This window comes from Borostomias antarcticus (genome assembly GCF_949987555.1).
Source record: "Borostomias antarcticus genome assembly, chromosome: 1".
Classification (NCBI taxonomy): Eukaryota; Metazoa; Chordata; class Actinopteri; order Stomiiformes; family Stomiidae; genus Borostomias; species Borostomias antarcticus.
This window is the reverse complement of record NC_140234.1, coordinates 50,905,582-50,926,720: the sequence shown is the minus strand read 5'-3', so window position 1 is coordinate 50,926,720 and position 21,139 is coordinate 50,905,582. Positions and strand designations below refer to the sequence as shown.

General features: G+C 47.0%; 1 protein-coding gene across 1 annotated transcript; it reads right to left on the bottom strand.

Annotated features, from left to right (window-relative positions):
- Positions 1 to 396: 396 nt before the first annotated feature.
- On the bottom strand, positions 397 to 21,135 carry phkg1a (phosphorylase kinase, gamma 1a (muscle); the record flags this gene model as incomplete). Its single annotated transcript, XM_084448117.1, has 9 exons — positions 397 to 663; positions 915 to 1,040; positions 1,323 to 1,476; positions 3,652 to 3,742; positions 4,351 to 4,514; positions 4,673 to 4,738; positions 18,604 to 18,658; positions 19,097 to 19,275; positions 21,053 to 21,135. 9 exons carry the CDS (start codon positions 21,133 to 21,135, stop codon positions 397 to 399), a joined length of 1,185 nt encoding a protein of 394 aa, XP_084304243.1.
- Positions 21,136 to 21,139: the final 4 nt, after the last annotated feature.

Here is a 21,139-nt window from a genome sequence, read left to right as displayed (position 1 = left end):
TTATACAAAAGGCATGCCTTACTTGAGTGAAATCTTTACCTCCAGGGTTAAGTTGATCCAAGGCACGGACTTGGATTCAGCTTCCCTCCATCCAAACAGCCTTACCACGGAGATGAACAAAAGCAAAACTGACCCATGGTAACCTCACCCTACATCATCCTCTGAGTCTCTTACCACCTTTCCTCTGAAGTGTCCACCCATGTACAATCCTACTAATACATTTGAAGACATTAGACTGATGCAAGTATACACCAAGAGATGGTTCCCTCCCATATTTTCCCAGTCTTCACCCAATTGAAGAATACAAGTACACACTTAACCAAGAGGATTAGGTAGGGAACTGGGATGCAGCATGGCCGCCCCCCAACCCACTCCCACAGGGACAGAGAATCAGTGTTACCACATGTGATGGGGCGGCGACTCCGCCTCAGCCGCTATGGACAGCAGGATGGCCTTGGGAGTGTTCTCGAAAAGGGCGGCTCTGTTCTGGGTCTGCCCCTTCTTCACCCAGTGTCCATAGATCTTGAAGGCACAGGCGTCGATCAACTTGCGAATGGGTTTGATGGCGTACGGATCGCTCTTGATCACTTCCTTGGTGACAGGCTTGGCACGGCGGTAGCTGCAGTAGATACGCATGGTGGCGAGCACCGTCATGCAGATAACCTGGAAATGGGTACAGGATGAGTCAAGTGCAACAAGTAGGCCACTCATATCTCACTGAATTTGTCACCTTGAAATTACTGTATTCTCCATAGGAAGTCATCAACTCGCAGGCTAAATTACAACTTGTGCCCTGAATTGACAAGTATTCACAGACATAATAAGCCTCCTAATTCTGTCTGAATGGTCGTTATGATGGGTACAAAGTTGAAGCACTACCTAGAACTTCAACGGGTTGTAACAGCTCCCCTCACCTTGAACTTTCTGTAGGGGCTAAAGTGTCGAACTTCAGCCACCACATATTGCTGGAAGAAGGAGTGGTTCAGGGCGTCAGATGCTGTGTAACGCTTCTGAGGGTCTACTACCAACATCCTGGAGATCTGAGAACAGGACACCCAACCATGGGTAAGCATTAACGTGGAGCTCTGAGTCTGTGCTGCTCATCTCTTAAATACTGTACAGAAGGTGTAGGTACTGTATACTATATCTTTGCAAGTCTGTCCTGTCTCTACAATGTCCGTTCCTTTAATGTTTACATATAATTCTCAGTAAAATTAGCACCTAGACTAGTTAGAGCATTATGACACTACTACTCTAGTGTAGCCAACTTTTAAAGTTCTATGATGGCATGTGACCTCTGTTTTTGTCCCATCCCAACCTACCAGGTCTTTCACGGTGTCTGAGCGGTCGTCCCATTCCGGAGAGGAGAACTCGTATTTCCCGGCCAGGATCATACGGAGCATCAGCATCTGTTTCCTGTGCCAGAAGGGAGGGGATCCGGCCAGCAGAGTGTACATAATCACTCCTGAACTCCACCTGAAATCATAACAAAAAGTGAAAAAATAAAAGTAAATCTGTGTTATATCTGTTAATGCTACTGTATAAATCTGTGTTATACAGTGTTTATAGTAATGACCAGGCTAATATAAAGTCAGATTGATTAGAAAAAATAAAAGACGGATAATGAAGGTTTATGAAGAGTGTCAAAAGTTATATGTAGAATATTTTCTTATGAGTTGGGTCACTGAAAGTAAGTAGTGGTAATGTATAATTGTCCCTACTCAATCTGTAGTGGCTTTTGGGGGCCGGCTGTGGCTCAGGAGGTCAGATCAGATTATTTTATTCATCACGTACATCATGTAATGTATAGTCAATGTTGCTACCGGCTCCAAGATGCGCTCATTACAGATAACTACAATACTACAGTACACAATTTATAAATTACACAAGAAGTACCAATCTATACAGTATAAAGATAAGACACCGGTATGGACGGATTATTTACATGCTATATTTAAGGTTATAAATAACCCGTGGGGGCATGGGTGTTATGTACATGTTATAGCTATCATAAATAATCCCGGGGGTGAGATATATTGTCATTTGCATTTGTATGATTATGTTATATACACTAGATATTCTTACCGACTAGATATAGTGGCACTGTATACATTAGTTAGTCATTCAGGTGCTATATGGCTTGGGGAAAGAAAGAAGCGGCCCCCCTAAGGTATGTTCCGCTGACTGTACCACTCTCTGTAGGTCCTTGCGGTCCTGTGTGCTGCTGTTCCCTTACCAGGTGGTGATATTCCCAGTCAGGATACTCTCGGTTGCGCATGAGTGGAAGCTCGAATCTGGTGGGACGCTCTTAATTTCTTCAGTTGTTTGAGGTGGTACAGTCTTCACCACAGTGTCTATGTGTGTTGATTAAGGGGGAGTAGTTCCAGTCCTGCTTCCTCCCAAAGTCCACCAGCATCTCCTTTGTCTTGCTAACATTCAGATGGAGGTTGTTTACCTGACACCACTGGGTCAGGAGCCTCACCATCTCCAGGTAGGCCTTCTCATCATTATTGGAGGTCAGGCCTATCACTGCTGTGTCATCGGCAAACTTAATGATGGAATTGGAGTCAAAGGTGGCTGCACAGTCGTGAATCTACATGGAGTACAGAAGCGGGGACAGAACACAGCCCTGGGAGGCTCCAGTGTTGAGGGTGAGAGGGGATGAGGTGTGATTGCCTACCTTTACCACTGGGGTCTATTTGACAGGAAGTCTAGGATCCATTAACAGAACTGCTTAGCCCCAGGATATCCTGAGCTTGGTGTCGAGCCTGGGTGGCTCAGTTATACTGTTAAAAGCTAAACTGTAGTCAATGAACAGCAGTCTCAACCCAACATGTTACCCTTCTCTTGTCTAGGTGGGATAGGGTAGAGGATGCGATTGCCCACATCCTCCACTGGACAGTGGACAATTGCATCCTCTGTGGATCTGTTGGTTCTGTATGCGAACTGTAGGGAGTCCAGTGTGCTGGGCAGTGAGGAACAGATGTGGTCCTTGACCAGCCTCTCGAAGCACTTCATCACCACAGAGGTGAGGGCTCATTGAGGTATGCTGGTCTTGGGTACGGGGATGTTGGAGGACTTCTTGAAGCATGTGGGGACGAATTGACTGGGCCAAGGACAGGTTGAATATCACTGAACACAGGAGCCAATTGGTCGGTGCACACCTTGAGGACCCACCCTGTGATACTGTCTGGTCTCATGGCCTTCCTGGTGTTCACTTGCTCAAACACCTTTCTGACGTCGTGTTCAGAGAGAATGGGTGCTCTCTATTCATCTCCGCTCTCTTCCGCCTGAGGTGTGATGGCCATCCGGCCATTGTTGGTCTCAAAAGTGTGCATAGAAAGTGTTCAGGCTGTTCACGAGAGCAGCATCCACACCTCCTGAGGAGGATGGAGACCCCTTATAGTCAGAGGTAGAGCAGGTCGCCCAATGATCGTTGGGTCTGCGGTTTGAATCCCGGCTTCTCCTCTCCACATGAAGTGTCCTTGGGCAAGGCACTGAACCCCAAATTCCTCCCATTGAGCAGAGAATGATGGTGTGTGAATATGTGTGTGTGAATGGGTGAATGAGAGGCCATTGTAAAGCGCATTGGATAAAAGCGCTAAATGCAGTCCATTTACCATTTTTGGGACTATTAGTTTGGGAACTCACACGTCGACAGCAGTGCTGTATCCAGGGTGGTTTGGATCCATGGAGCACTCGATGATCTCTGGAGCCAGGTAACCTGGGGTCCCACACACCTCTGGAGAGAGAGGGGGCACAGATGTTGAAATAAGGGTCTTGTTGAGTACATTAACTTTTCATCCTTGAACAAGTTTATCAACATCTCAGGGCTCCTCAATCAATGATTTGCACTGGTCTTTTACAAAAGGGAGCAAGAAGTGAGTAACATACTTTCTGCATTTGCTCAATACAGTACGCCACATACTGAAATCAATCTGCATCTGAATATTTAATGACATAAATAGTATTGTACCATTTGTCTCTGAAAACTGACTCTAGGTCCTGTGTGTCCCAAAAAGTCACAGGGTCCCCCTTGGAAAGGTCAATGTATCCATGAGTGTCCAGTTGCATCTTAACCTTTGTCAGATGAACTAACAGCAATGGGGGAGGGGGTTGGGAGACTAAACTCAAGACCAGACTAACTAGGCAGTTACTCTACACAGCACGGACAGCTAGTGCACAAACACAAGGCTTCACCTCAGTAGAGGGAATATATATGGGTTTTAATCCCAACTTCCTACTAATAGTTTGGGAATGTGCTTATATAATTAATGATTCAGTATGTTTATGTTGACAAATATGTTTGAACTGATCATCATCACTGACTATTTTTAAAAGGTAGCTAACCATTGAGTCTCTGGCCTGGCTCGAGCTGCACAGAGAAACCAAAGTCAGTGAGTTTGATGTTCATGTCATCGTCCAGTAAGATGTTCTCAGGCTTCAAGTCCCGGTGGACGATATTCTGGGAATGAAGGAACTGGACCACCTCCAGTAGAGCACGCATGATCTTCCTTCAGGGCCAAGAAGAAATGGTCATCCACAAATCATTGTTATTCCATATAAACCACACACTAAATATTTTCCGTTCCATTACTTCTTCAATATTCTCTAACTATTCACTTGCATCTGTAAAATTGTGAAGCAGTCTATCAAAGTAAATTATTCTAACCTGGTTTCCTTCTCGCTCAGGGTAACTTTTTCTGTGAGGTAGTCAAAAAGCTCTCCTCTCTTCATCCTAAGAGAAAGATAATATCATTTAAGTATTTTCTGTTCCATCCTGTAAATCCTGAATGAGAGAGTTGGGTTAAGTTGTGCTTGTGAAGCGGGGTAGAATGACTGGTATGAATGAGTGGGTGTGTCAGAGTGGAGTTGTGTGAATGAGTGTGTGTGCACGTCTACCTGCTTCTCCACAGGTGTTCTCAATCACCCCCATGATTGGGAGAGTACAAATGCCGGTGCTTCCGTTCTACCGGGGCTGATGTTTCTTCCACGTACCCGAGGACTCGAATGACGGGGACGGGTCTACCATCCTACACCGAACCGCACCGGAGATTGAGATACAACGCACGCATTTTACGCAGTAAAGGAAAGTGATCAACCCCATTGCTGGCGTGTGTAGTGTATTTTTATACGGTATTACATCAATACATCTGTATTACTCTCATTTAGTAATCATTTACTAAGAATAAGGAATAAACTCCATTTTAGATAGAACTCTGTAATTACAAGCAACTTCATTGCAGTAGGAACTTGGTTAACTTAATTAGTTTAACATCTAGATGACAACACATGTCCTGTCCTGAGTCAACATTCCTTTGCCCCTGAGGAACAATAGAGATGGCACCTATGAAGAAGAAGTCAGGAAGCCTACAGGTGATCAAAGCAGGACCGGAAAAACCCCAAGACTGCCCCCATGTCCGGAGGGGGGGGCAGAGCTCAGTGACACCTATTGACCAATTGCAAGACCAGTTGTAAATGTACCTCCCTCGTATGCAAAATTGTTTTGTGCTCATTGGCTTGAAGCCAAGTATATCAACTCGGACACGAGACTGAGAATTCAGTACCGCCGAGATTTGACCGAATGGCGTGCTCAATAAATTTGGTTTAAACTGCATTTTTCTCCAGAAGATTCTTTCCAAGTCAAGACAAAAAGATACGACATATTGGCGATGGTTGATGGGATGGCGATTCTAGCTACGTTTGCAAGACCCTTGAAAGATAGCGACTTCAATTAACTCTCGTGAACCTAACGGCCAAAGGACGACAAGAGCGAACGACCTCGCGAGTCTTGATCGAGGTAAACCGTCTTGCGAATTATTTTATGCTTACGCCATAAAGAACTTCCAATAAATAAGGAGAATAGATTTAAAATTGTGTACGCATTGTTGTGCTGACTCGGTATGGGCATTGTCTTAGAAAGACGCATACGAGAGCGCAGAGTTTAGAGAAAGACTTGAGCATTGAGTGGAGTTCGATGTCTCTAAAGGAAAACCGGTTAAATTAAATGCATAGGATTGCATATTTTTGTTAAGTGTGAGGTACCAGTATGTAAAAGCAGGCTAAACCGGAGTCCTGTATTGTCTCGTTTTAAAGTACGTTTTTAACAGTCTGCTATTTGGTCCTGTTTCTTGTAATTGTCTAATGTAGATATTCTTACTTTCTGAATGATGTTGAGGGGATAGAGATCCTTTGTTCTCTCCTCCACGTGTGTGTGTGTGTAGGCTACTGTAGCCTGTGTGTGTGTGTGTGCCTGCGTCCACAGCCTTTGTGTGAGGAGACGGGCTGTGAGAGGTGTGAAAGTTGAGGTGTGAACGGAGAGCCGTGCGTTGTGGGTTTTGTGCTTTAAAGTTTAAAAGTTGAGATTGTGTGTTTGTTGGTTTTATACATTGTAAGGTTTGAAAGTTGAGTTAATGTAAATAATATTGGCTGATATTTCCTGTTTAATTGTCTTTTGTGGGTGAAGCAACTCCCTGAGTTGTAAATTCCTAGCCCTCATCAAACAGCTGTGAAGAGGGGGGGGTCGGTGAAACGCGTTCACTGGCCAGGGGGGTTGTGCTGTGGTTTGTAGGTGTGAAGTCACCCAATTGTGTTTCTCTATCTATCTGTCTCTCTCTCTTTCTTTCTCTCTTATTTCTCTCTCTTTCCTGTCTTTAGAAATTAGGGACATATAATTCATCCAGTGGGTCGTGCGGTGTATGGGACGACTGGATTAGATAAGAATAGTTAATTTATAAAATTCATAAGTGGATGTTGAATCCTTAGCAGCAATCCACTAGTCAATTATAACTTTAGCCAGATTTTAGGGATATTAAGAAATCTTTCATCCTTCTCACCTCTGTTGTCCTATGCCTCCATCTAGTGGCGTTTAATAGGTTGCAGTTCAAGTTGGTTTTGATTGTATGGATTCAAGTGTATTAGGTTGTCCTATGCTGCCATCGTGTGGCCTTTGTTAGATATGACCGCTTTCTATATTTGTTTGAGTATTCGTGTGTTTTATGACAGTTTGACTTTAGAATAATGGGTTGTTAATAGCACATATATTTTTAATTATCAGTGCTTGGTGATTAATTGGGTTTTCCCCTTTGAGTCAATCTGTTTACAGTGATATCCGGAAAAGCTTTTGTCCATACCAGCCATCCATCCATCCACCCATCCATCACCTGCTTGAAAAGTAAGCCTGAATTGCTGATTAATGCTCATTAATTGAACTAGACTGATCACCTGATTTAATTGTTTTGAGTGGTTGACCTGCATTTAAGGCTTGGTGTTTTATGATAAGGTGATTGATTGGTTTGGTTACTTGATTTGATAATAAGGATACATGGTTAGTCCATTAATTGATTAATTCTTCAATATTTTATTGATTACTTGATTAATTATTTATAGTTATTCAACTTTTTATTATTATAAGTATTATATGTATATATAATAATTCTACTTGATACTGGATATAAGTGGTTTTGAGGGTGTTTGATTGTTAAATGGATGTAGATGGTTTGGTGTTGAGCTTTGGGTTTTGAGTGATTGGTGGTCTGTTGGATATCTGGTTTAAAGGTGTCTTGGTTTTTGATAGAATAAACATCAGTTTAAGCGTTGCTTTAGTAGAGTGATATAGACGTACATACATATATTACGCTTTGCATATTGTGTGTATGGAGTAAAAGGACTGTGAGTGAACGGACAGTAGGACTCAACTTGCTGACAGGCAAAGTGGTGTGGACATTTCGATGTCTACGTCAAAATATTTTTTATTTTAATTCATTATTTTCTGGCATACAGCGATTAATGAGGGGATTGTCCTCTGGTGCACAATACCCTAAGCTTGCGTCAAACCGGGCTTTGTGGTTTTTAATTTGCAAAAATTAAAAGTGCTTAAATGGGACCGATCGCTCCCTGTGCTGAAGACTAGGGTTGAGATTGAGCAGGATTATATCTGGATAGGCAGTTTAGGTAGAGCAAGAACAGTCCTATGTCTGTGAGTGATTGAGCGTTCATTTCTTTATTAATTACATAATTGATAAAGCTTCATTTTTATAGTGTTAGATTCTTAATAGGTTTATTGATAGTTTGAATTGTTAACAGTTTATCAAGTTATGAGTGCTTAAATAGTCTTGACGCTGTTTAGTAAAGTGGGACGGATACAGAACACAGCATTAGAAGCAGTAATTATAGCTCCAACCGAAGTAGAGGAAGTCAACAGCACAACGGACAAGCTGTTGAGTGAGTGATGCTCTGTTCTCCCACATGAATTAAGTTTAGACTTTGCATTCTTATGACATTCGGAGGGAATCTACTATGGCTTATACACAGTTACTTGTGCTAAATTCTGAGGGAAGATATGTAATCAGAGATGTTAATAATGATATTATGCAGAAGGGACATGCCAGGACGACCGTTGTAACTCATCCTGATGTGAAGTGCAAAACCAGGAAGTTAGCTCAGTCTCTGATACCAGCTGAAAAGAAGAAGAAGTAGATGTACAAGAAGGGAAAGTGTGGAAGCGACAGTGACTCTTCTGTAGAGGAAGGAGTGGATATTGGAGGATATGATGAAAGTATTAGAAAGATTATGACAGGTGCTGTATAGAAAGGAAGCGTTGCTATTGAAACAGACTAGTAGTAGTAGTGAAGAAGTGAATGAGGAGTCTGACTCGAAGGAAGATGATACAACATGGACCAAGGATGTACCAGTTTAAGAAGAATTGAAGGAAATTAGGAAGTAGTTGAAGGAGATTAGGAAGTAGTTGAAGGTGATTAGGAAGTAGTTGAAGGAAATTGGAAAGTAGTTGAAGGAACAAGATGCTGAGCTGAAGAGGAAACTCAAACTCACTCAAAGTCAGTTATTGAATGGAAAATGGAAAGTAATGGAGTAGAAACAAGCTGTTGTTTTGCAGAACAAGAACAACAACAACAACAACCAATGATGTTATCTTCATTCCCGTTCCCTGTTTTCCAACAGCCTCAGACAGGGGGAGATTATTAATTCTGAAGTATTCAAAAAAAAAAAAAAAAAAAAAAAAAAAAAAGGGGGGTGAAGAGGAAGTTAAACATGTCATTGGCTAGATGTCATCAGCAATTTACAATACAATAAGTTTCTTACATTTTTAGAATCAATTTTTTAGGAGAATGATAGCGGTGATAACCTACGTTGTCACCTCTGAGCCTGAGTTCATTATTGAAGTTGAAGTGATGAGGAATATTTTTTATTACATCTGTGACATTTTGGAGAAACACTTGTCTCCAGAAGATTATTATAGAAGCAAACTAGTTGAATATGGACTCTAGAGTATGAACCATCTTTTTGTTCAGAAAAACAAAAACAAAAAGTCATGTGTGTTGAATGGATATCAATGATTTGATGCTAAGTTCAGTTCATTATAGGAATTTCATAATAGTAGGAGTATTCAGTTATGGTTTCATATAACATCAGTTTAGATAATTGGTTTACAAAGCTGTTTAGTCAATTCAAATAGGTTATGTTTCTCACTTTGATTTAGGAGTTTGTGTTTCAATAGTCAATGAATGGCCATAAGCTGTTCGGTTATGCATTCTATTGAGGAGTTGGCTTTAGGCCTTCCCCTCTGTCATTAACCTCGGTTTGTGTTAAGTGTTGTTTTACAGGTACCGTGGACCCTGGGGGCCGGGCCCTAGCAAGGCCTGGTGTATGCCATCCTGGGGGCTGACGGTCATCTGTTGTCTGTATATTGTTCTCTTGTTTAATCAGACACCAGGGGGTCGTCTACATTTCACCTGTGTTTTTGATTCAGGTGTGTGTACACGTCTCCTTGGTTGGATTGTTCTGTTTTGTAGTAATTTAGGTTTAGTCTATGTCTATAGGATGTTCTGTGTTTTTGTGTAGTTCTGTGTTGATGTTTTCAGACTATCCTGGAGTGCATTTAGTGGGCTACCAAGGCGTGGTTGCCCCTCACCAGCATGAAGCTATGAACTGTGTGGAGTCACGGATGACTTGAGGGTCATTCTTGGACATTCCTGGAGTGTTCTCCCTGTTTCGGACGGGGTGAGCTTACCATCTTGCTGCGGACATTGTTCTCTGGGTGTCAGAGAGGATTGCGACACCTGGGGGTTTGATGTCTGAAGATGGCTCCAGCGTGAGACGAGGAGATGAGACAGCGCTGAGGGCTGTTCTCCTTCGGAGGGGCTAAGTGCTAGTAACCTCTGGCCCCCGATTTGCTTTGTTGCTGTGTGATGATTTGGTTATTTGTATGTGTTTTGGGGATTGTTTGTTATGTTTAATGTTGTTTTGTGTCGAGGCGTTAGGACGCCTCGAAGGGGGGATATGTAGTGTATTTTTATACGGTATTACATCAATACATCTGTATTACTCTCATTTAGTAATCATTTACTAAGAATAAGGAATAAACTCCATTTTAGATAGAACTCTGTAATTACAAGCAACTTCATTGCAGTAGGAACTTGGTTAACTTAATTAGTTTAACATCTAGATGACAACACATGTCCTGTCCTGAGTCAACATTCCTTTGCCCCTGAGGAACAATAGAGATGGCACCTATGAAGAAGAAGTCAGGAAGCCTACAGGTGATCAAAGCAGGACCGGAAAAACCCCAAGACTGCCCCCATGTCCGGAGGGGGGGGCAGAGCTCAGTGACACCTATTGACCAATTGCAAGACCAGTTGTAAATGTACCTCCCTCGTATGCAAAATTGTTTTGTGCTCATTGGCTTGAAGCCAAGTATATCAACTCGGACACGAGACTGAGAATTCAGTACCGCCGAGATTTGACCGAATGGCGTGCTCAATAAATTTGGTTTAAACTGCATTTTTCTCCAGAAGATTCTTTCCAAGTCAAGACAAAAAGATACGACACGTGATAGCACACGTATCTGTCTATATCGGATGTGTTAACTTTGGCTACGACTGAGTCTGCCCTTTTCCCTCCTGGACCACCGCGCGCACCGGACTGGGCCAGCCGACCGTGCAGCGGGGTGATCGGCGAGAGATTCAGCATACAACGCCCTCAATTCACCACAGCAAAGGGAAGTCTTGCTTACCACTGCTCGTGTGCGAATTGAGCAACGCCAGTGTTTGGGACTGTAGTGTGTCCGGCGGCTGATTCTGCCTTTCCCCTCCTCTTGCCCACAGCGCAACGGACCAGCCTACCATCGCGGAGCTACGAGCGAGGACGGTGGGAACGACCCACGCCTACCCACGGACGCCTAACGTGAATGCCTCGCTCCCGGGACTCCCATTGAGAGGCGCAAGATCGAGTGACGTCATCGAAAACGGGAATTCCCTCTCATCCCTCCCCCGATTGGACGAGGCCGTGGGTTGGGTTTTGGATGGGTGGCGCCACACGAACTATCCTCTACAAATAGGTTGTAGTTCTTTTTATTGGTGATAGTGTTTTTAGCAGGGTTCTGGTTGGAAGCCTAGTCTCGGCTGCCCGCTTCTAGGTACTATTATAGTTGTAAGACCAGTATATCGTTGGGTAGTGTTTAGTGTGTAGTGTCGCATGCCTTATTGGGTACAGTGTACCCCATACCCCATCTTGAGTGCTCGGCCCCGTTTCGTTGGCCGTCTTATACGCAGTGGATTTGTAGTGGTACGTGTTGCCGTGTATGGTAGTGATACCTTTTGCAGTGATACGGGTGGCTGTGGTTTACCGTGTGCAGTGTATTTGTAGTGGTACGTGTTACCGTGTATTGTGGTGATACCTTTTGCAGTGATACGGGTGGCTGTGGTTTACCGTGTGCAGTGTAGTAAATAGTAGCATTACTCGAACTCTCCATTAGGGGGAGCCCAATTGGTCCCAACCGTATTGTCTCACTAAAGCATAGTGCCCAGGATTAGTGCCGCCTGACCACCCTGTTTTATAAGCTGGTTTTATATTGTTGTGATATTGTGTTCATCCCTATGGGTGGAAATGTGTCCTTAAAGGAATTGCCAATAAATTATTGTGAGAAATATATATCGCCTCCTCTTGCTGTGTACTCAAGGGTCTTTAGCATAACCTGTACGGTTACATTTTTGGCGTTGTCGGCAGGATCCTTGACCTACATAGCAAGATGGTTGACGTTGACGATGCTGGCGGGCAGCCCCAGGGAACAGTAGTTATGCCTTGGTTTATGGGTGGGCCTTGGGTGCCCAAGTTTGACGGAAGAGAGTCATCAAGGTTTCCAGAGTGGAAAAATCAGATTGCAGCATGTATTCGAGCCCAGGGGCTAAATGCACAGCAAAGGGTCGATTTTGTGTTGAGCGCCTTAGATGGAGATGCCAAAAGAGAGGTGGCGCTGTTGGTTGTAGAGGAGCGCAACACTGATGTTAAAATCTTAGAGGAGCTAGAGAAGCTATATGGGGGACAGAAGTCGGTAGCACAGCTGCGAGTAAAGTTCTTTAACTGCAAACAAGAACCTGGAGAGGAAGTGAAGGCATTCACCCTCCGGCTGCGGGAACTGCACCACAGTTGGAGAGCGCAAGACCCACACCAGGGGTCGGACGACGAGCTATTACGGACTCAATTCGTCATGGGTCTGAGACCCGTACCCATGAAGCAAGAGCTACAGCGGCAGCTCAGGAGGAACTCGACGACCACCTTCACAGAGGCTTGTCGGGAGGCAAGAGCATTAGAACGAGAGTTAGGAGGATCTGAAGAAGCTCAAGCCTGCCCCGTTTTTGCCCCTGCATCTAGGAGAGCCCCACCAACAACTCCTGAGTGGCAGCAGATCAAGGAAGACTTGCGGACAGAGCTGCGCCAAGAGCTGCGCCAAGAGCTTAAAGAACAGATGGCCCTCCTGAGTAAGTCTGTGGTAGACGAGCTGCAGGAACGCCTGAGCACGGCACAACTCACCACACCTCCAACCGCCGCTGCAGCCCCTCAACCACTCTGGCGCCGGCAACCGAACAACCCCCAACGTCAGCGCCTGGAGTCGGCGCCTCCGGGGCTATCCCACTACCAGTGGGACGGCCAAGGCCGTGCAATCTGCCGTGACTGCGGGGAAGCAGGACACATTCAACGGTTCTGCCCTCGCCGGCAGCCACAACAGGATTTTTGGCAACCCCGGTCACAACAGGGCAAGTGAACCGGGAGGGGCCCCCGATTGTGCCCCCACAAAGGCCCGCCATGGTAGGAAGATGCCCAGAAATTGAAGTGACTATCCAGGGTAAGACGATTCCATGCATCCTTGACACTGGTTCACAAGTCACACTCATGAGCCAAACGTTATTTCAGCGGCACTTTGGAGGGGAATGCATAAGCGACCCTGACCGCATATCATGGCTGGCCTTGAAAGCAGCCAATGGACTTAACATCCCTTACGTGGGGTATGCTGTACTTGATTTCATCATTGGGGGTATAGAGGTGAAGGAAAAGGGGGTGGTTATTGTTCGAGACGACTGCATCAATACGGAGTATGGGTTGCTGGGGATGAATGTGGTAACAGATTGCTGGGCCCGTATTTTTCAGGGTGGGCACCCAGGGGTTGCAGCCTTTAAATCAATCTTCTCCCCCTCTGCAGAGAAGTTGTGGGACGTGGCCTTTGCGGCCTGCCAGAGGGCAGAGGCCTCAACCACTCGAGTGGAACTACAGGGGGTGGCCAGACTACAGCGACAGCCCCCAGTGATGCTGCCTCCCTCAACGGAGACAATCATCTGGGCCCAGGTACCACAAGCTGCTGGCCTGGCGGATTGCCCGGTTCTACTGGAGGATCTGGACGGCTACGGTCGTGAATGGCGGGTGGCTAGGTCACTGGCCTGGACCCGAGGGGGGAGAGTCCCCCTACGCATCTGCAACCCGAACCCTTTCCCCCTTGAACTGCCCCAACGGTGCCCCCTAGCCACCGTTACCCAAATCGACCCGCACGAGATCAGGGGGAGGACGACCCTGACGTTGCGCAGCGCTGGCCCCCAGGCGATTGAGGTGGACGTCCAGCACACTGCACAGACTCCGAGTGAGGACCAACCAGCCCTGGCTCTAAAGGGCGACGGCCTGGATGGGGATCAGCAAGCCCAGCTGGAAGTCCTGCTACGGAAGTGGTCGCACGTATTTGCCACACACGATGAAGATTTTGGGAGGACAGCGATCATCACTCACCAGATCCCGACTGGCACAGCTCCCCCGATACGGGAACGCTACCGCCCTGTTCCCCCAAGTCTCTACCCAGAACTTCGATCACTGCTGCAGGGTATGCTGGACAGTGGGGTCGTGAGGGAGAGCTCGAGTCCGTGGGCTGCCCCAGTGGTCCTCGCCCGGAAGAAGGATGGGTCTTGGAGATTCTGCGTGGATTACCGCAAACTAAACGCAGTGACCCACAAAGACTCCTTCCCACTGCCACGAATCGAAGAGTCACTCACAAGCCTGTCCAAGTCGGAATGGTATTCAACCCTCGATTTGGCTAGCGGATATTGGCAGGTGGAGGTGGCGACAGAAGATCAGGAGAAGACCGCCTTCACAACGCCCTTCGGCCTCTACCAATTTGACAGGATGCCATTCGGCCTCTGCAACGCCCCGGCCACTTTTCAGAGGCTCATGCAGCGCTGCTTGGGGGCCCAGGTCTACGACCATCTTCTCATCTACCTTGATGATGTGATCGTCTACTCCCCCAGCTTCGCTGCACACCTGCAACACTTGGAACAAGTATTCGCTCGTCTCGACGACCACGGCTTAAAGCTTCAGCCACGCAAGTGCCACTTGTTCCAGAAGAAGGTGGCTTACCTTGGACATATAGTCAGTAGCCAGGGGGTGGCAACGGATCCCGACAAGGCCGCTGTTGTCCGCGACTGGGCACCACCTACCACAGTCAAGCAGGTGCGATCCTTTCTTGGCTTTGCGGGCTACTACCGACGATTCATCCAGGGATTTTCCAAGATAGCAGCCCCACTCCACCAGCTCCTCCAAGGCCAAGCCAATAGGCCGTCAGCCTCCATCCACTGGACGAACGACTGTCAGGTGGCTTTCGACAAGTTGAAGCAGGCCCTCCTCAGCGCCCCCATCCTGGCTTTCGCAGACTTCCATCTCCCATTCCGGCTGTACACAGACGCTAGCCTGGATGGTCTCGGGGCTGTCCTGTCCCAGGTCCAAGATGGGACAGAGAGGGTCATTGCATATGCAAGTCGTAGTCTCCACCCCGCCGAACGCAATGACCAAAACTACAGCTCCTTCAAGTTAGAGTTGTTGGCGCTGAAGTGGGCAGTCACTGAAAAGTTCAAGGATTATCTGTGGGGTGCGCAGGTCACCATATTCACCGACAACAACCCATTGGTCCATCTCGAAACCGCGAGGCTGGGAGCAACTGAACAGCGATGGGCAGCCCAACTGGCCAACTACTCGTATGAGATCCGGTACCGACCTGGGACGAAGAATCAAAATGCTGACATCTTGTCACGACTACCAGGGGAGACGACGGGCGCCGTTGTACAGGCCACCATGGGCCGATCCTCTGAGCTGGAGCTATGGAGGGAGCGACAGATGGGGGACCCCGACTTCCGGCTTCTCCATGCCGGGATAACCGAAGGTGAGCCCCTCACACCTATTGATCGTTCTACTTTGTCCCCCCAGCTCCGCTGCCTACTCCGCGAATGGGCTCACCTGGAGCTTTGTGAGGGGATCCTGGTGAGACACGTGACTGAGCCAGACACGGGCGCTCCAGTGAAACAGATCGTTGTCCCGGAATCCCAAGCTCGGGCCCTGTGGGAGGATTACCACAAGGCGGCAGGCCATCCAAACGGTGACCGAATGATGTCATTACTAAGGAGGAGATTCTACTGGACAGGTATGAGCAGAAATGCCCGGGCTTGGTCGGCGGAGTGCATCACTTGTGTGGTAGGAAAAGCGGGTGCGCAGCCAAAGGCACCTCTGTGCTCCATTCCATCTAGCTATCCCTTCGAGACTGTAGCTATAGATTACCTGACCCTAGGAAGGCCTGCCGACACTTACCAATATATTCTGGTCATCACAGATCTGTTCTCTCGCTACGCGCTGGCAGTCCCCACGAAGGACCAGACGGCTCCTACTACGGTGAAAGCCCTCTGGACTGCGCTCATCCTCCCCTTCGGCTGTCCCGAACGCATTCTCACGGACCGGGGGGGAGCATTTGAGTCGGCTCTGATGCAGCAACTCTGTGCGATGTATGGCTGCCAGAAGGTACGAACGACCCCCTACCATCCGCAGGGCAACGGGGCCTGCGAAAGGCTCAACCGCACACTTCTCTCGCTACTGAGCACAATCGAAGCCAAGCACCAAGCCCAGTGGCCAGCCCAGCTACCTGCACTCTTGCAAGCCTTCAACAATACCACCCATGCAAGCACAGGCATGACGCCCCACTACGTCGTCTTCGGCCGTCACGCCAGACTTCCAGTGGACATGCTCCATGAAGTCGCGCCGCCCCAACAGAGAGACGACCTGGACGGGTGGGTCAAAGGACATCATCAAGCCCTCCTGCAAGCCTATGCCACGGTTCGCAACAACGTCGAGCGGCGTAATAACTGGAACGAGGAAAACTACAACCGGAACGCACGGAGCTTGCCACTGCTACCAGGAGAGAGGGTGTTGATGAGGAACTTTCGCCGCCAAGCCCAAGGGAAGTTGGCCCCCCGGTGGCTCCCAACACCTTTTGTGGTGGTCTCCCAACTACCGGATCGCCCAGTCTTCTCCCTACGGCCAGAAGGGAAGGACGGCCCCATCCGAACCATCCACCGCAACAACTTAAGGCCGTGCCCAGGAGATGCGCCGACGAGGGGCGACCAGGGTATGAACCTTCCAGCGAGTAATCCGGAACGTGCTCAACATGGACAACCGCAGCCCATTTGGCCATGCAGGTGGATGGTCCAGCCGCAGCCACCTGCTCCGCCTCAACCCGGCCGTACATCTGGACAACCGAGGCCAATCCAAGGACCACCCTTCCCTCCAGCAATGGCATCAGCTCCGACTGCCCCAACTGCCCAGCCTCAGGAGGCCCCAGAGCACCAACTAGGGGCAGACCAAGGCGATTCGCAGCGGTATTCACTCCGCCCCAATCGTGGCAAACCCCCACCACGGTTTATACCTTAAGGGTTGAGACACACTGACTATAGTCGTGCTCGGGACGAGCACGGTTAAAGGGGGGGCGAATGAAGCGGGGTAGAATGACTGGTATGAATGAGTGGGTGTGTCAGAGTGGAGTTGTGTGAATGAGTGTGTGTGCACGTCTACCTGCTTCTCCACAGGTGTTCTCAATCACCCCCATGATTGGGAGAGTACAAATGCCGGTGCTTCCGTTCTACCGGGGCTGATGTTTCTTCCACGTACCCGAGGACTCGAATGACGGGGACGGGTCTACCATCCTACACCGAACCGCACCGGAGATTGAGATACAACGCACGCATTTTACGCAGTAAAGGAAAGTGATCAACCCCATTGCTGGCGTGATAGCACACGTATCTGTCTATATCGGATGTGTTAACTTTGGCTACGACTGAGTCTGCCCTTTTCCCTCCTGGACCACCGCGCGCACCGGACTGGGCCAGCCGACCGTGCAGCGGGGTGATCGGCGAGAGATTCAGCATACAACGCCCTCAATTCACCACAGCAAAGGGAAGTCTTGCTTACCACTGCTCGTGTGCGAATTGAGCAACGCCAGTGTTTGGGACTGTAGTGTGTCCGGCGGCTGATTCTGCCTTTCCCCTCCTCTTGCCCACAGCGCAACGGACCAGCCTACCATCGCGGAGCTACGAGCGAGGACGGTGGGAACGACCCACGCCTACCCACGGACGCCTAACGTGAATGCCTCGCTCCCGGGACTCCCATTGAGAGGCGCAAGATCGAGTGACGTCATCGAAAACGGGAATTCCCTCTCATCCCTCCCCCGATTGGACGAGGCCGTGGGTTGGGTTTTGGATGGGTGGCGCCACACGAACTATCCTCTACAAATAGGTTGTAGTTCTTTTTATTGGTGATAGTGTTTTTAGCAGGGTTCTGGTTGGAAGCCTAGTCTCGGCTGCCCGCTTCTAGGTACTATTATAGTTGTAAGACCAGTATATCGTTGGGTAGTGTTTAGTGTGTAGTGTCGCATGCCTTATTGGGTACAGTGTACCCCATACCCCATCTTGAGTGCTCGGCCCCGTTTCGTTGGCCGTCTTATACGCAGTGGATTTGTAGTGGTACGTGTTGCCGTGTATGGTAGTGATACCTTTTGCAGTGATACGGGTGGCTGTGGTTTACCGTGTGCAGTGTATTTGTAGTGGTACGTGTTACCGTGTATTGTGGTGATACCTTTTGCAGTGATACGGGTGGCTGTGGTTTACCGTGTGCAGTGAAGTAAATAGTAGCATTACTCGAACTCTCCATTAGGGGGAGCCCAATTGGTCCCAACCGTATTGTCTCACTAAAGCATAGTGCCCAGGATTAGTGCCGCCTGACCACCCTGTTTTATAAGCTGGTTTTATATTGTTGTGATATTGTGTTCATCCCTATGGGTGGAAATGTGTCCTTAAAGGAATTGCCAATAAATTATTGTGAGAAATATATATCGCCTCCTCTTGCTGTGTACTCAAGGGTCTTTAGCATAACCTGTACGGTTACACTTGTTCTGTTGTTTTATGTTGTGCGGGAATGGTATTTTATATCAGATCAAGTATTCTGGGTACTTACAGGTCAAAGACCAGGAAGAAGAAGGCTTTGGTCTCGTAGCAGTCCTTCAGCTGAACTATAGAGATTGGAAAGACTTGTCAATCAGGCATGTTCCACATCTGGATGTCATGAGTTAGGAAAGCAAGGCACTGTTACACAACACAGCTGAGCTTTTTGACTTTTGAACATATTCAGCTGTTATAATGCTGTCTCAACGTTATGCACCACGACTGACAGCTAATTCCTAGCACGATGAAAAACTGCATGGCAATAAACGGATTCTGATTCTGAAACCTAGTGAGAATTTCCCCTATAACATAGAATAAATTAAAAGTTAAATTTAAAAAAAAGTTAATTAAAATAAATAATGTTCTGTTGGGATGTGAATAATTTGAATGCCTTTACATTTTTCAGGTCACAACTGTGATGCTCTATGCTCTATTACATTCTTTCCTTGTGGCTACAGCGTGTGATGTATCATGTAATATGGACAGAAATCTCTGGATTTACTTACTGATGTTCTCTTGTCCAAAGACTTTCTTGAGAATATCAATCTCTTTTACTGTGGATTGTCTGATCTCCTCGATCTCCTGGGGTGTCATCTTGTCTGAGGGCGTGATGTCGATGACCTTGACAGCGTAGTCCTGAGAGGTCCGTTTGTCTATGCAGCGGCGTACCACACTGCTCACCCCCCTGAAACAGTCAAGATAGAATAACATCAGCTAAGGTAAAAGGCTATTGAGATATCTTTAAAAATATGCAGTAATGTTCACTGTAGTGGATGATCTACGGTACAGTGTATTATTTCCTACAGTTAATTCAGTCAAATCCAATGGGTGGGTCCAAATCCCTGGCAGGGCATTCTGTTGCATCTTTTATTTTATAATCGATTTTTTTTCTACTGATTAACCAAACCCAACAAAAAATAAATATGGACACTAAAAAGAAAAATTTTGTGTGTCCTATTAGGGATTTGACCTAGCGTCGCCAGTATCTCGTGAGCTCACATTCGATTTAACTTTGCAGATCAGTCTGGATATCCAACTGTTCTAACGGAAGCCGCTCAAACAGAAATTTGTTCGTACCAATCACAACCGTTTATCTCAATACTACTGTAATAGTCTGTGTACTGTACACCTCCTTTTAAGGGGTGGGGGGTAATGGTTTACTTATTCTCTCTCTCTCTCACACACACACACACACACACACACACACACACACCTGATTATGACTTCTTCTGGCAAACACCCATATCTGCTTCAAAACAACATTCTCTAGACACATGGCCAGGATGGTAAATATGTAAAACTGTTTTACTGTACTTGTAACAATTTGGTCTTATTAGAGATTTTTGAGCTAGTCTCAGTGGCTAAGGTTCAAATAGTGTAGACATGGGTACCGAAGCTAGGTTGTGTAGTATGCGTGTGTGTGAATAATGCTAGCAGAGGAACAATGTCCTGACCACACCAGTGACCCCCTTAATCCGCATGTGTGAATCTGAGTGATATTGCTTAATACATTTACAGTCCGACCAATCACTCATGGTGTTCCCCAAACCTTTGCCCACAAAGCACGCTCAAATTAATTCTGCCTGAACATGGTCAGCTGAGTTACATAACCGCATCACCATGAGAATAATAATCAGTGACTCAGAGCTGACTCTTTGATGACAGGCTTACCAGTGATTTTGAGGAAACTCAGCTGTGTTTGGTGTTTGATCAGAATCAACTGGGCAGTTGAGCAAATATAGTCATAGAGGGTGATATCTGACGAGAATTAGAAAACAAGGTGCTACCTAGAACAATTAGTGTTCTTCAGTTGTGGGAGAACCCTCTAAATAAAATACCCATTTCATGAAAGGTTCTAGCAAGAACCATTCAGCCCAAAAAAAACAGGTCTCTGAAGGGGGAAACCAATTAACCCATATTTTATAGGTTCCGTGCCTGGGCACAGCACCTTGAGCAAGACACGTGGTAGTACCTAGTACTGTTTCCTCACAGCAAGAAGGTCTGCGGGCCTTGTATGCAGAGTTTGCATGTTCTCCCTGTGTTCGCAAGGGTTTCTTCCCAAAGAACCCAATACGAAAAACATGCAGAAGAACAGATGCTCTTCAGTCCTGTCTCTGACAAAGCTTGGACTGAGCACTTGGACTTGGTCCCCGGGCGCCACAAACGACAGCTACCCATTGATCCTGGCTGCCCCTGGAGGAGGACAGCTTAGATTGGAGAAATGCAGGGAACAATTTCCACCGGCGACCCCTGAAAATTGCATGTGTGTGTGCTGTGTGTGCAATGTGTGTCACTGTGTGGCCGAATAAAGACCGGGGGGACCCCCCTCAGGTCCTGTAGTTTAAACTGTTTTTTTTCCCTTCGCCTTTGGGGATAAATGAAGTAGATATCTATCTATCTATCTATCTGTTCATCAACATGTAACAGGTTACAAATTCATCATCAGATTTGTGAATAAGTACCTTCCCAGGATCTCCTTGGGGTCATATTTATCATAGAACTCCTGGGCTCCCACCCAATCAGGGATCTCGTCCTCTTTGGTCATGTTA